Source organism: Brachyistius frenatus, unplaced genomic scaffold, assembly GCF_029030835.1.
Source record: "Brachyistius frenatus isolate BFR_SWC_R1_liver_20210118 unplaced genomic scaffold, ASM2903083v1 Contig_10, whole genome shotgun sequence".
Lineage (NCBI taxonomy): Eukaryota > Metazoa > Chordata > Actinopteri > Embiotocidae > Brachyistius > Brachyistius frenatus.
The window spans coordinates 222,062-236,734 of record NW_027210609.1 but is presented as its reverse complement, the minus strand read 5'-3'; the positions used below and the strand labels follow the sequence as shown (position 1 = coordinate 236,734).

The following is a 14,673-nucleotide window of genomic DNA, read 5'->3' as shown; positions in this document are numbered from 1 at the left end:
GAAATGTTATTGTTTTACGTAAAATATATGCTCTTTTTCAATTTGAAGCCAGCAACACGTCTCAAAAAAGTTGGGACAGCGGCAACAAAAGACTGGAAAAGTTGTGAAATGCTAAAAAAAAAAATAAAAAAAAACCTGGTTGAACATAATTAACCTTAACTAATGAGGTTAACTGGCAACAGGTCAGTAACATGATTGGGTACAAAAAGAGCATTTCAGAGAGGCAGAGTCTCAGCAGTGAAGATGGGGAGAGGTTCACCAAGCTGTGAAAGACTGCATGGGACAATGGTGCAAAAAAATTAAGAATAATGTTCCTCAACATAAAATTGCAAAGAATTTTTGGATGTCATCATATACGGTGCATAAAATCAATAAAAGGTTCACAGAATCTGGAGAAGTCTTTGTACGTAAGGGATAAAGAAGAAAACCAATATTGGATGGCTGTGATCTTCAGGTCCTCATGCGGCACTGTATTTAAAAACGGACACAATTCTGTCACGGAAATCATTATCTGGGCTAAGAAACACTTCTAAAAAAAAACACTGTACTGTTCATCGCTACATCCACAATGCAGGTTGAAACTCTTATCATGCAAGGAAGAAACCATAAATAAACATGATCCAGAAACACCGCCGCCTCCCTGGGCCCGAGCTCATTTCAGATGGACTGAGGCAAAATGGAAAACTGTCCTGTGGTCTGACAAATCAAAATGTGAGATTCTTTTTGGAAATCATGGACGCCACATCCTCCATGGCTGAAGAGCGGCGGTTACCATCCAGCTTGTTATTGGAGCTCAGTTGAAAAGCCACCATCTGTGATGGGTAGCCTGCACATCGGGGAAGGAACCATGAATGCTTAACAATATAGTTCAATTTTGGAGAAACATACGCTGCCACCCGGACAACATCTCTTTCAGGGAAGGCCTCGCTTATTTGAGCAAAACAATGCCAAAATGCATTCTGCACCCATTTCAACTGCAGGGCTCTCTAGTAGAAACGTCTGGATGATAAACAGGCCTGCCTGCAGTCCAGACCCAATTTAAAATATTTGGCTCATTATTAAAATGAAAAAATATAATAAAGGAGACCCTTAACTGTTGAGCAGATACAATATATCTTATCCAATAATAGGACATCTTTTCACTTCCAAAAAAGTCCAGAAACTGGTCTCCTTTCTTCCCAAACGTTTACAGAGTGAGGTTCGAACAAGAAGTGGTGCAACACAGTGGTAAACATGCCCCTGATGTTTGTTAACCATATTAACCAGTATTAACTAGCAAACTCTGGCTTCATCATCTTTACGCGAGCAGCCAGGTTGCTAAAAGGAGTCAAATTATGAGCTGAAAATTCCATCTAGAAATTCCATGACACCAATAAGGAATTGTTTTTTTTAAAGCAGGAAACACATAGCAGGCTGATGAGGAAGCCGGTTTATCTATGGGATTTTAGAAGTAGTCCTATTTATGAATTATAGATTGGAATTATAGAGAGGGATCATCTTTAAAGTTAACCTTAGGATGCTCAGAAAATATAACCTTTGAAATCAACATATTTGGTCTTGGGTTGAGAACAATTCGGTCTTTGTTTTCCAGAAAACATTGGAACATAACACAATTATGGAGGAAGTTTACCCAAAAATATGTATAAAGAAATGTCAAGACATATATTTTTTGGATCACCTAATTTTATAAATTAATATTGTTTTGTATTATCTAAATAAAACAAGTGAATAGACATTTCTATCTGATCAGTGCACAGGTAAATAGTACAGTTAAGTTTTCCGGATTTGAAATATGTAACTCGAGACTCTTCACACACACCTTGAATTTTTCAAAAAGACATAAATTATCAATGTTGTTAAAAGTCAGTGGACATGACGCTGTTGAAGTTTTTAAACAAGATTATTTGAGGACACAAACACTTTGAGATATCTGAAGAATGTGTATACTGCTACAGTGAGACTGGTCTGAAGTCGTGGAACTGTTGCCCTCATAATGTGAAGATACACTAACTGTGACATAATAATTCAATCAATTCAATGCAAATTCTCTGATAAAATTTCATCCAAACAGCATTTATTTATTTATTTTCAAATATTGTATTTATTCATTGTTTATACACTTTCCAAAGAAAGTCAGGTAATCCAATGTGGAATGCGTGGTTCTTCTTCCCCTACTTCAGTTATGATTAGTCTCAATTACCTGCTGTTTTCGAGTTAATAAAGTACCTACCTACTTATCTACTTATCTATCTACTTATCTATCTATCTATCTATCTATCTATCTATCTATCTATCTATCTATCTATCTATCTATCTATCTATCTATCTATCTATCTATCTATCTATCTATCTATCTGTCTATCTGTCTATCTGTCTGTCTGTCTGTCTGTCCAAAATAAGTCCCAATTTTTTTTTTTCATATTTTGAATGTGTGTTTTGGAGCACAGTGTTGCATTGTTGAGTTAATACATTCAAAATACAGTTTAAGATCTGTGTGACCACTGAGGAACAAGAAGAAAATGCTTTTGTTTACCCTATATCACCATTAATACCACAATTAGTTCATACTTTCCCTAAAAATGCACATCAGATGGGCTTTTGAAGATATTTAACCTTATCTGATTTTTTAATTTTTTTTTACATATTTTATTTTGCAGTGTGTGTGTGTGTGTGTTAAACACTATATGGTTAAACAATAACAGCGTGAAAAAGTACGAGAACTTGCCGGGCAGCTGAAAGAAAGCGGAGGAAAACTGGACTCAGTTTACTGTAATATATACAAAGAAGCCATGACTTCCGATAATAAAGCAATATGTCTGGCAAGAAAGGATTACTTTTCCAAGATTATTACAGAGAATTCTGGGAACTCCAGAATATTGTTCCCCACTATTGAGCAGCTACTCAACACTAGCCCTGCCCCCCTATGAGTCTCGGCCTCAAAATGTGAAGAACTAGCACTGTTCTTCATAGACAAAGCCACTTCAATCAGAGCCAGTGTTGCTGCTTATGTAAACACAAACTCCAAAAATCTTGTAACACATGTGCAACCATGGACAAATTCCCCTCCATCACATTAACTGAGCTTTGTAAGACTGTCGCTGGGTGTAACTCCTCCACTTCCTGTATTGACCCGATATCAACAGTGTTTTTTGAAAAGAAAGTTTCAAGTATCTTGTTTCAAGTGTCTTTTCAAGATACAAGTATCTTGTTTCAAGTATCTTTTCAAGATACTTGAAAATAAACTCCTTTCTTAAAGAAAACAACATCTTGGAGGAGTTTCAGTCAGGCTTTAGAGCACATCACAGCACTGAAACAGCACTTACTAAAATAATCAGCAACCTTCGACTAAACTCTGATGAAAATAAGGTCTCAGTTCTGATCCTCTTAGACCTGAGCGCAGCCTTTGATACAGTTGACCATGATATCCTGATCAATCGTCTTGAGAAGTTGGTTGGTCTGTCCGACAGTGTCTTGAACTGGTTCAAAACAAACATCAAAGGGAGGAAGTTTTATGTCAGCATTGGAGATCAAGTGTCAGAGAAACATAACGGCTGCTGTGGGGTTCCACAGGGCAGCTGCCTCGGTCCTTTACTGTTCTCCCTTTACATGCAACAACTTATTTTTTCCACCTTAGAAACGTAGCCAAGGTGCGGCCGTTTATGAATCAGACAGATACCGATAAGTTGATTCATGCCTTCATAGCCGACTGGACTATTGTAATGCACTTTTTACTGGCCTATCAAAAAAAAAAACATATAGACTTCAGCTCATCCAAAACTCTGCAGCTTGAGTATTAACCAGAACTAAGAGAAGAGAACACATCAGTCCAATTCTTGATGCTGTGCACTGGCTGCCTGTAAGACAAAGGATTGACTTTCAGGTCCTCCTCCTCAAATACAAAGCTCTTAATGGGCTCAGATCGAGTTACATCCGCAGCTCTCTGGTTATCTATGAGCCTTCAAGAACACTGAGATCATCTGCTGCTGGTTTATTGGAGGTTCCCAGCAACAACCGAAAGAAAATTGGGGATTCAGCTTTTGTCAGCTACGCTTCAAAGCTGTGGAACAAACTACCAGCAGATATCAGGGAAGCTAGCTCAGCTAATACCTTTAAAAGAAGGCTCAAAACATATCTCATTACACTAGACTTTAACCAGCTACTCTTGAAGCTCTCTTGCACTTGCCATGCTCTTGAACTACAGTGGCTTTGAAATGCATATTGCTCATTTTATATTTTGACTATATATTTTGATAAAACTTAAAAAAGACTGATATAGTGAAAAGGGAATTTTAGTAGCGTACGAAACGGGTTGAACCCATGTGAGTTTTTAACTGAGGTTTAGCAGAAACCTGGAGGTACACTCACGAGCCTACTTTAAAGAATTTACTAAGACCACAGCAGAAGAGGAGATTTAATCTCTACTGTATTACTGGGTAACATTATAGACCGTGTGAAGTAAAGTTCTAGAAAAGTGCACAAAACGTACAACTGCTACAACTGCTTTTTGTGCTACTTCATATCACGACCCAAATCAAGTCTACTTGTAAATGTTATGTTTCTTGTGCATTTTATCTGTTCTTACTCATTTTATCTGTTTTATCAGAATAATACTGTAGGCCTTGTCAAAATTAGAAGAAAGAGAGAACAGCTTAAATAGTCTTAAACAAATTAGAACAATTTTTCAGAATTTTTAAAAGACTTCTAGAGGTTTCCACTCAGTTTTTAAGTTTGGTTTACTTTCATAAGGATTTTGGTGACCCACTGAGCACCATTGAATAGTGTTTCCACTTGTACACAAGAAATACCAAAAGGCAGATTGCCAGATTGCTCCACAAACTATGGTTTCCATTTTTCTATATCAAGTGTGTGTGTGCACATGCATGAGCTTCTACACAAGTATGTACATATGCTTAACTATGTTTAAAGCCACAAGATAAGCACAATAAATCTGCGATAAGGCCAAGCTGTAAAATTGTCTTAGAAATGTGTCTCGTTTTGGCTCTTAACACTGGATGAATGAGTAAAATGTGAAAACGCTCAACGCAGTTATTGGATTGATTTGCTGAACACACTCAAAAGCACAGATGTGTGCGCATGCACGGATAGGCAAGTACTGACCTAAATGTATATCTTTAAATATCCACTGATGTAACTGTTCACATCATTACATGCATTGTATCTGCAAACACTGCTAGTGAGTGTTTCTATGATGTTGCAATAATTCAATAGCTCACCAACACAACAAGACTTGTTCATGACCTGGGAAATCATTTAGTATTATTGTAATTAGTTGGCTCAGTCTGTGTTGAATGGAATACTGTGTTGACTCAAATATCAATATCTGTTCTGGCCTCAAAAAACCTGATAAATTCGTGCACCTGCAATTCCAATATTTGACACAACAGTTTGAATGCACAGTACTCAGTTAGAGGGGCGCCACATTGAAGATGACACATTTTTAATAGAAAGCCAGCACTGCAAACTGGAGGAGTGGTTTGTTAAGACAAAAGCTTTCACCAGGCAGGATGGGTGACTGAGACATGTTAATTGACAATCAAGCATTTTTACAGCTATTAACGAGAGTCAGGATGTGTCTGCTGCATTCATTTTTACCTTCTTTTTTTCTTATGTCTTGCAAATCCTTCAAATTTGTGTCAGTTTGTGCTCTCAGGAGCAGCCGCCACTGTAAAATTTATTTTAGGTGATGTGGGTGAAGTGACCCTTGCAGCAACTAAGCTTTGACCATTCCTTATTATTTATTTCAGTGCTTAGCAGTGAGGAGAACAAGAGGTTGCTTAACCCTAATACCTTTGTAAATAGTCTTATTCCAAACCATCTGGTCAGAGGCAGATACTGGGAATGTTGGGCTGAGGATCAAAAGGGCCAGAAGAGAGACTATAGGGAAAATACCAGAGAGGCATTGCAATTCAAAGCAGAGCTCCAGCCTCTTATGGGGAATAAGGATTGACACTTGTCCAAATCAGATTTAAAAACTTCAAGAATTTCCTGATGTTCACAAAATCGCCTTCCACTTTGTGTCCTTGAAATGTGAATCAACATACAGTTTTTACTGAGCATCTATTTTTCCCTTTTCTTTGCCTTGTTTATGCTTGATTTAATATGTTTCCCCTTCCATCCGTTTATATGTTAAAGGGTATTGTGTATCTTTAGGGAAGCATCCATAAGAGCTGCTTAATTCAAAGCTGGTTTAGTAGCTCAGCCAGACGGCTCTAAAGAGCTCCACAGAAATCCAATTGCAGCTATAATGGGATTGCAAAACAAAATGAAGCTTCTCATGCAGAGAGCGAAAGAGAGGCGCAAAGGAGATGCAGTACGTTATGAGGGACGATGTCATCCCAATGACATACAAAATAAAACACAAGCACGATATCCACCATGTGACGCAGCCTCGTACCGGGAACAAAGACTTTAACATGAATGAGTATAGATTCTAAAGTAAAAAAAGACAAAAATAAGAAAAAACTGAATAGCAATATAGAAGAGGGCCAAAACATTTCCTTCAGCTATAAAAGCACTCAAGAGTCCACTCTTTGTTCAGTTGTGCCTGGGGTTCAGGGTTTCATGTTGGCATTTCTGCATCTTGAAATATTCAGTGGAAGAGAAAAATAGTGGAGCAGAGCGTCAGAAAATTAGAGTATTTGAAGACAGAGAAAAGGAAAGAGCTTCGGAAGTGAAAAGAGGGTCACGCGATGAGTCAGATAGCAGACTCTAGAAAAGAAGGAGCAAGTAATAAGCACATATAGAAAAATAAACACAGATACACTTGCATATTTAATTATTCATTGGAAAACAAATACAGATGATCGAGGCTTTCCAACCGTGACAACATAAGTCTGACAAAGTAAAGGGATGACGCACGAGAAGATCAACAGTGGGATCTTTTCAGATGATTTTCTATTGACACTCCATGCATTTTTGATATTTACACATCAGAGCTGTAATAAAGACACAAATTCTGCAATGTAAATAATATCAAATGTAAACAAAGACAAGAGTATAGTCCCCTCAGAGTTTGGCATGTAAATACCATCACATTGATTATATATTGTCTCTTCTTTTTTTTTCCCACACAAAGCACATAATCATGCCATTATCAGTGTCAGTTGGTAATTATCATTTTAAATTCCTTCACAAATAACGTTGAAATTTCATGAGAAGTTTTTTAATAATTTATTTGAAACTATCACTCAGAGGCTTTTCTCTCTTTACAATAATTCAAACCAAAAGCAATGCTATAATACACCACTTCTATTTTGTGCCATTGCTTTAAACATACAAGCTGCGATTTAAGTGCATGCATGCTTAGTTGGATGTGTGCAAACCGCGTGCCCCTTCCCATCAGTGCTCATTCAGGCAAATGTGTTTGGCATCTCTTGTTTGTGGACGCATTTTCAAGTGACTACATTGTGCATTGAGTGCAATTTTTTAATGAGTAGTGAGCAAGCTTGTAGAAAAGTGCAATATTACAAAAGTAGCATAGAATAAAGTGGCCACCCAGGATTTGCATGTGTTGGTACAGTTATAGCTTGCAAATTTTTTAAAAACCTCTGATGCGTGGACATGTTCAAGTACAGCTCAGGAATAATAAATAAAACTGACAAGTATTTTAGCAAATATTAGAACAATTTTAAGTTGCAGTCTTTGTTTATAATGGTTGATTGAAGTCCAGGAAATCTATGAGCAGTCAGTCCAGTAAACAATTCCTAGTCCTGTCCAGTGAAGTGAGATCGTTCTTTAAAAACGGACACTAAAACATCTTTAAAGCATCAGTTTCCCCCACCATAAATGATTAAAAATGTCCTTTGTGCTTGTAGAGTTCTGATGAAAATTGTGCAAAGATAATAAAAGACAAAAATAGGAATTAGGGTCTCCTGGCTGGAATAAAGGTATTATTGTTGTCCCACAGTCCAAAATAAACACCTGTCCTATTCAACATCCACACAGGATGAATAATGGCGTTGTAGATCATTTCTCATGTCCTCCAGGCCGACCATGAACAGTAATGAGGGCACACAGAGCTCTTCCCATGCAGGATTTGGCGGCAGCTTCATTCTCAGCAGTTCAGACTGTTGCAGTTCTGAGTGTATTTCCATAGAATAAAGAGCGAAGTAAACACGTCCCTAGATGGTTGCAGTCCAAAAGTCCCAGTTAGTGGGAAGAAAAAAATATATATATCATGGAACAATTAACCTCCCATATCAAGAAGCCCTACCTCAGTCACATTGAAGATAATACCGCTTCGCCTCTGGCCCATTGGACCACTTTGGATGCAGTCCGGAGAGCCTGCAGGCCGACAGATGAGGGAAAACTAAACACGTCATGATGCGAACAGCTCGTGTTCAGGCAAGATGTTTTCTCAAACCACTGAAAGGCAAAAAGTAAAACATAAAAGGTTACCTTTCCCATATGAGGCTCAAGCACAATACTTTAACAATTATCAACAAATCCCACCAAAAAAAAATCCCTAAAAAGGTATTGCTGTGCCGTATTGCCTCCATTGTTGTCCAAAAGATGTGAAAACACAGCAGTAGAGCCACAACCTTGCACTGGTCCATAAACAATGCCACTGTAGTGTGGATTAATCTGCGGCTAAAAATAGTCCCCAACAAAGACATTTGCTAATAAAACCTGCAGTGTCCAGCTCTTTTACGCAATAGTTGTTTTTTTTAGAATACAACTAAATTCTCTTTGACCTCACAAAGGAGAGCTACAGACAGAAAGAGGCGTTGGAAATCATTGAGAAACAGCCAAGAACATTGTTGTTTTTTTTGTTTGTTTTGTTTTATCAGATTTGTAGACAATATTATAAAATAATGCCAGCCTTCTAACTTAATGTCTATATCTAATTTTAAACTACAACCACTGACATGCATACAATTTTTTACAAAAACTAAGAGATTTCATTTATCTGTATCACATGCTCACCTGTACATGTATGTATGCGTGTACACCCTGCCTAAATACAGCCAGCATATGCAGCAACTATTGTACATCTGCACTCATTTCATTCTTCACTGGCTTTCGACTCTTGTTCTCTCATGTTCATGTAATAGTTATAGCATCCCCTGCAGCTGACATGTAAAAAGAAATATGACTTTACAAATGCACTTTTTACACAATAAGGAAATAAAGACAAGTACCACTCTCGGATGGATAGCAGGACGCTCTGTGCTTTTCGGTGACGTAGTGGTGTTGATGGCTCTGCCTGCGACAGTCCTGCCTCCACCAGTAACTGAGGGAGAAAGGACATGTATCTCTACATTAGCTAAATGAAAATATATCTACACCGTTATCATCCTAAACACCGTACAGATTATCAGCTATGAAGCCAGTGAACCTGTTAGTTATGTACTAAAATATGAGCTACATCATCTAGGAAACTTACTGTAAGAGTGTGCACAACACCATGATGAGAACACACCCAATCACACACAACACCAGCACTGTGGCAACGGTCTGCTGTCGGTGATTGGTTGCTACCACAGCGAGTAGGTCTGCATGCTCGCATCTCATCCCGACGAAACCTGGATGACACCTGGAACAGAGATGGAAAATCTATATGATCTTTGGGTAGCTTGAATCACAGTGATTGGCTGACAGGGGAAGTTTTAATGCTTCTAGTTGTCATATCAAAGCTGGATTACTGAACTTTTATTATTAATAATAATAATAATAAAAAACTTTATTTGTAAAGCACCTTTCATACAAGAAATGCAGCTCAAAGTGATTCACAGCAAGATAATTACATGCAGTGTTTCACATAAAAACAGATATAAAGGAACATTTAAAAATACAGAAAAGAAATTAGATAAAACAGCTAAAATGCATAAGAAACAGATAAAATGCATACAAATGAATACAAGTAGACTTGATTTGGGTCGTTCTCTGGGATTCAATTTATGATATGAAGTAGCGGAAAAGCCGCTGTAGCAGTTGTACGTCTTGTGCACTTTTCTAGAACTTTTCTTCACATAGTCTATAATGTTACCCAGTAATACACTGGAGATTAAATCTCCTTTTCTACTGTGGTTTTAGTAAATTCTTTACGGTAGGCTCGTCAGTGTACCTCCAGGTTTATGCTAAACCTCGGTTAAAAACTCACACGGGTCCAACCCGTTTCGTACACAACCTTTAGAAATAACTCAACATCTGTTGCTTTCCAGCCAAACGAGTTCACACGATGCTGATTAGGCTTATAACCTCCAAATGAATCTCTCTGTATTTCACTGTATACAGAGTTTTTGAATGTGGTGTCTGGTGAGACAGTCCAACGTTGACACCGTCAGTGATGCATTTTATGTCACCCAGCAATGACTGTTGCAACCACAGCGATGGAAAGGATTAGGATGCAGCAGCAAAGTGTAGGGCAGAAAACCTAATAAGCATTTAAGAAATGTTTCTGGAGTGGATGCTCCTCATTAAAACATTATTATTATTATTTTTTTTTTTAACTCAATGGGGAGGAAAGGTACGGATGTCGCGTGACTGCACTGCAGGTTTAAAGATCTCTTTGTTTTTTCAGTAAAATCATATTGATAGCACACACTTGATTGTGCACTTTGCAAAACATAAAACAAAAAACAAAAAAAGGGTAACAAAATCACTGTTATAAACGGAACTGAAAATAATTTTTGGCTATTAATGTACAAAACAAGTACAAAGTGGATTTAAGATTGTAATCTGTCCTTATTTACATCATCTTAAAATACTGAAGGCAAAGGTACTGAAATTATTTAGAAGTTTTAACATTAACGCCTTCAACAAAATGACATGGGCCACAGAGGCAAACAGGTTTGTAGCCTGTTAAAAGTTAGACATGAAGATTTCTGTAGATATTCTGTGCAGTGGATTTCGGGATGTAAATTTGTTTTCTGCTAATTTAGATTAAAGCGTCTGCCTTCCTGCAAGTTTCCTCTCTTATTTGTCGCTTCTCCAGAAATACAAAGACTATATCGCCCCAATTCCAGCCTTGAACCACAAGTTCCTGAGTCAAACAGCTTTAGATCTTAAGATTTCACAAATGTCTCTGTTGACAGATGGCCGTAATTTGCTCCAACATAATGTACAGAACCAGACGTAAATGTGCTTTGAATTGCTAAAATACCAAAATGACCAAAGACATGTAAAATACAAATGTAGAGGTTGGTGAAACATATTGTTACGCGTGTGTAAATTGATGTGATCAACGATTACAGTTACAGTGCTGTCTCTTGTTTCAGCTATATCGGTAAAAGTCATGTTATTTTTTAAGTCGGAATCACAAACAGTATTCAATGGTGATATTTTAGAATTTAAAATCTATTGACTTACACACATGCTGGTGTTTCCTCCAGTATCAGGAAGCGGCACGTGCCATGAAAGCAGAAATGTTGGTGTGAGTCTGGACAGTCGTCGAAATGAGACCGAACAGCCGCTGCCACAAACTCTGGTAAAACAGCAGATAATGTTGTGGTTGATATTGATGTTAATAATATTGTCAAAGAAATGTACACAACTTTTTGAATGTAAAGACTTCCCACTGAAACCAGTAACTTTAATTAAATCATTATAGTTGGGTGTCTACTAATACTTAGGTGCGTTTTTTAAGATTATGGTACAGAGGGCAAACCATTGGGTCAGGAAAAGGTGAGTTTGAACTTTCCGCCTTAACAAGCAGTTAAATATACACATTTTACCAAAATTAGAATATCAAATGTAATGGAAGTACCCATATTCAGAAGACAGAACATGACACAAGTGAATATCATAAATCTAAAAATAGCCTAAGCCTGCAGAGGCCTGAAACAACATGTACTAAATCCTAAAGCTGACACCCACGCCACCAACAATAGACTGAAGCCGTTTGTTCCCGGTTGCGTGTGGATTTGTGGTGCATCACATCTCTCGCTGTACCTGGGAGGGACAATTATAGTCAAGAAAAGTCAAAGAAAATTCCCAGTAAGATGTTGCAAACAAAAACCTCTGTCCATCAGCCTGCACTAGGACTCAAGAGAGAGCACATCCCTGCAGGAATTGTAGTTCTTAGGAAGAATTTAAAGCCTTCAAGTCACCTTTTTGTCTCGCAAGTATATTAGTTTTCACTCTGGCAAACAAAACAGCAGGACAAAAATATCTGACTAATGAGCATTCAGACGAAACAGAACACCTCTTTAACATAGGCTGTACAGTCAGACAAATTCCTACATTACCGACTCAAGCAAAAGTCAATGTTGCACAAGCACCCGAAACAGATGCCACAGTGTTGCATTCAGGGTGAGAAGGAGGATGAACATCCAGACAGATAGCTGCATTACAGCCTTCGTCACACACTCCATTCCAACGGTAAATGGGCTCTTGGATTTCAGCCTACATGCATTGTCTCCTTCTTTCAGTCTCTGTGAAAGCCCTCTGTTGTCCCTGAGGCATCTGCCTACCAACCCCTCTCTCTTTCCATGTGATTTTGGCAGTCGAATGAAAGCAACATTGAGACGGAAACAAGCCCTTTAGGGCAAATAAGATGCTTTTCAGATAATAATTCAACACTGTAGGTGCGGCTTTTTGTTAAATAGCGAAATATACTGCTCATATATAGCGCTCCTAATCTTTAATTTACTACTATCGGTGCCCCCACTCACACTAAGAGGATCAATTATCAGTGCGCGCCACACTGTCTGCATGATGTTGATGCACTGCAGCTCAGTGGGAAACTGTGTTGGGAACTCCTGCTGCAACATTGTAGTGAGAGTGGATGAAGAGGACAACTGGCACATTTAATGTGAAACACTGTGAATCATTTTCTTAAGAATCAAAATGATTAAACTCTCTCTGTTTTATTATAAGACAGCTGAGCTAAAACTTACTTTTAACTGGGTGGATATTGGTTGTAGTGGTTGCAATGGGGCTTCTGGTTGTGGTGCTGCTGCTGCTGGTTGCTGGCAAGCTGCTTGTTGAGGTGTTGGGAGCAGCAGTGGAGGTGGTATTGATGGAAATGGTGGCATCTATAATTGTTGTGTTCGTCTGCCTTGCTCCAAATGTAAAGAGGGAACCTGTTAACAAATGATACCGCCATAGTGTGAGAGTTATAGGAGTAAGAACAAATCCCTGCAGGAGTGTAATGTGGCCTAGAAGTCTGAGGGCTTTTGCATTGCAACTGCAGTGAGAGTAGATAGAAGACTTTAATGGAAACATGCGTCACATAGACTACAGGGATTTTCTTTCTGAAAATGCTGTAATCATGAGTTTCAATCATGCATCTTCACATAACATGGCTTACTTTTAACTGCAGGGATATTAGCTGTGGCTGCAACCGTTGCAGTGCTTGTGCTTCTGCCGCTGGTTGTCACAGAACTGTTACTGGGGGTGTTTGGAGCAGCAGTGAGTTCAGAGTTTGTATCAATGGGAATGTTGGCTTCAATAATTGCTGAACTGCTCTGCCCTGCTCCAAATGTAAAGAGACAACCTGCAGAGAGGAAAAATAAACAGCTCTTAATGTATGGCACAGTCCTGATGTGAATTTTTTTTAGGAATAACAAAAAATCCCCGCAGGAACATAACAAAGATACGTTCACCGTAAACTCACCGTTGAGTACCACAGACATACTAAAAGTACCTACAGGAATATAAAAAAATATATATTACTGTAATGTGACTTTATTTTTTCCTCCAAAGGAAAACCAGGTGTCTCATATCCTACTATTATCACAAACAACCTGAGGGTTAGTTCTAGTATTGCACAGCTATGATCATGTGACCTGGTCTTTAATGTGATATCGATGCTTCATTGAGTAACTGGTACCCAACAATAGTAACAGGGTCAGGCATCCACTAAAAGGATGAAACCAAAGAACTATAAATACAGCAGGCACTGTGAAGAAGTGTAATCACAACCAGAGACTGGAAACTGGCAGGATAATTTAAAAATTTAAATAGATTAGATTAGATAGATAGGAGTAGATTTGAGTGAAACCAAAAGATCATAATTTTTTCTTATTTCCCCCTTTTTTCTCCACAAAAATATAATGCAAAAATCAATTAAAATAGCACACCCAATTAGGTTTAAATACTGTATATTGACAAAAGCCATTAAATGTATAAGGTCAGCACTCTAAGGTCAATACAACCAATACAATCTATGGAATGGATAAAAACACTTAAATGTTTCATATTGTAGAGTTTGGCATTTCAAATCGTAGTTATCCACTGAATTCATGTTAAATAATAAAATTAAAAGAGAAAATCTCACATCAAGCACTTTAATCATAATTTTTAAAACATTTATCTAAACGTTTAAAATAATCTTGACAAGTCTGGATGAAATTTGAGCTCAAATAAAACTCCCCTTCTCCAGCAACATTAACTACTTACCGCTTATGAGGAAAATTGTATCCCAGAAAATCCGAGTCATCGTGACGACTAGCGGTCTAAAACTTGCACTAACTTCAAGGGCAGCTTCACTGAAATGCGGGCGTGTTAAGAAACCACATTAGTGTTGCAGGCTGCAGGGCGAGCAGCAGCAGCAGCAGCAGGAGGAGCAGCAACCATCAGCAGAGAAAACATTTAATCCGACGATCACACAGCAAACCTGTCGACCCGTGTGAAACACAAACATCTGATGACTTTAGATGCAGCGGTAGAGAATTATCTGTACTTTCTAGTGTCTGTAGTTTTCTTTCT

The 14,673-nt window shown here is 38.1% G+C and overlaps 1 protein-coding gene across 1 annotated transcript; it reads right to left on the bottom strand.

The window, feature by feature from the left end:
- Positions 1 to 7,635: 7,635 nt before the first annotated feature.
- On the bottom strand, positions 7,636 to 14,673 carry tgfa (transforming growth factor, alpha). The gene is made up of 7 exons (XM_069690574.1): positions 14,365 to 14,673; positions 13,274 to 13,459; positions 12,861 to 13,046; positions 11,332 to 11,446; positions 9,407 to 9,556; positions 9,162 to 9,253; positions 7,636 to 8,385 (listed from the first exon to the last, which is right to left on the bottom strand). Exons 1-7 carry the CDS (start codon positions 14,402 to 14,404, stop codon positions 8,378 to 8,380), a joined length of 777 nt encoding a protein of 258 aa, XP_069546675.1. The 5' UTR covers positions 14,405 to 14,673; the 3' UTR covers positions 7,636 to 8,377.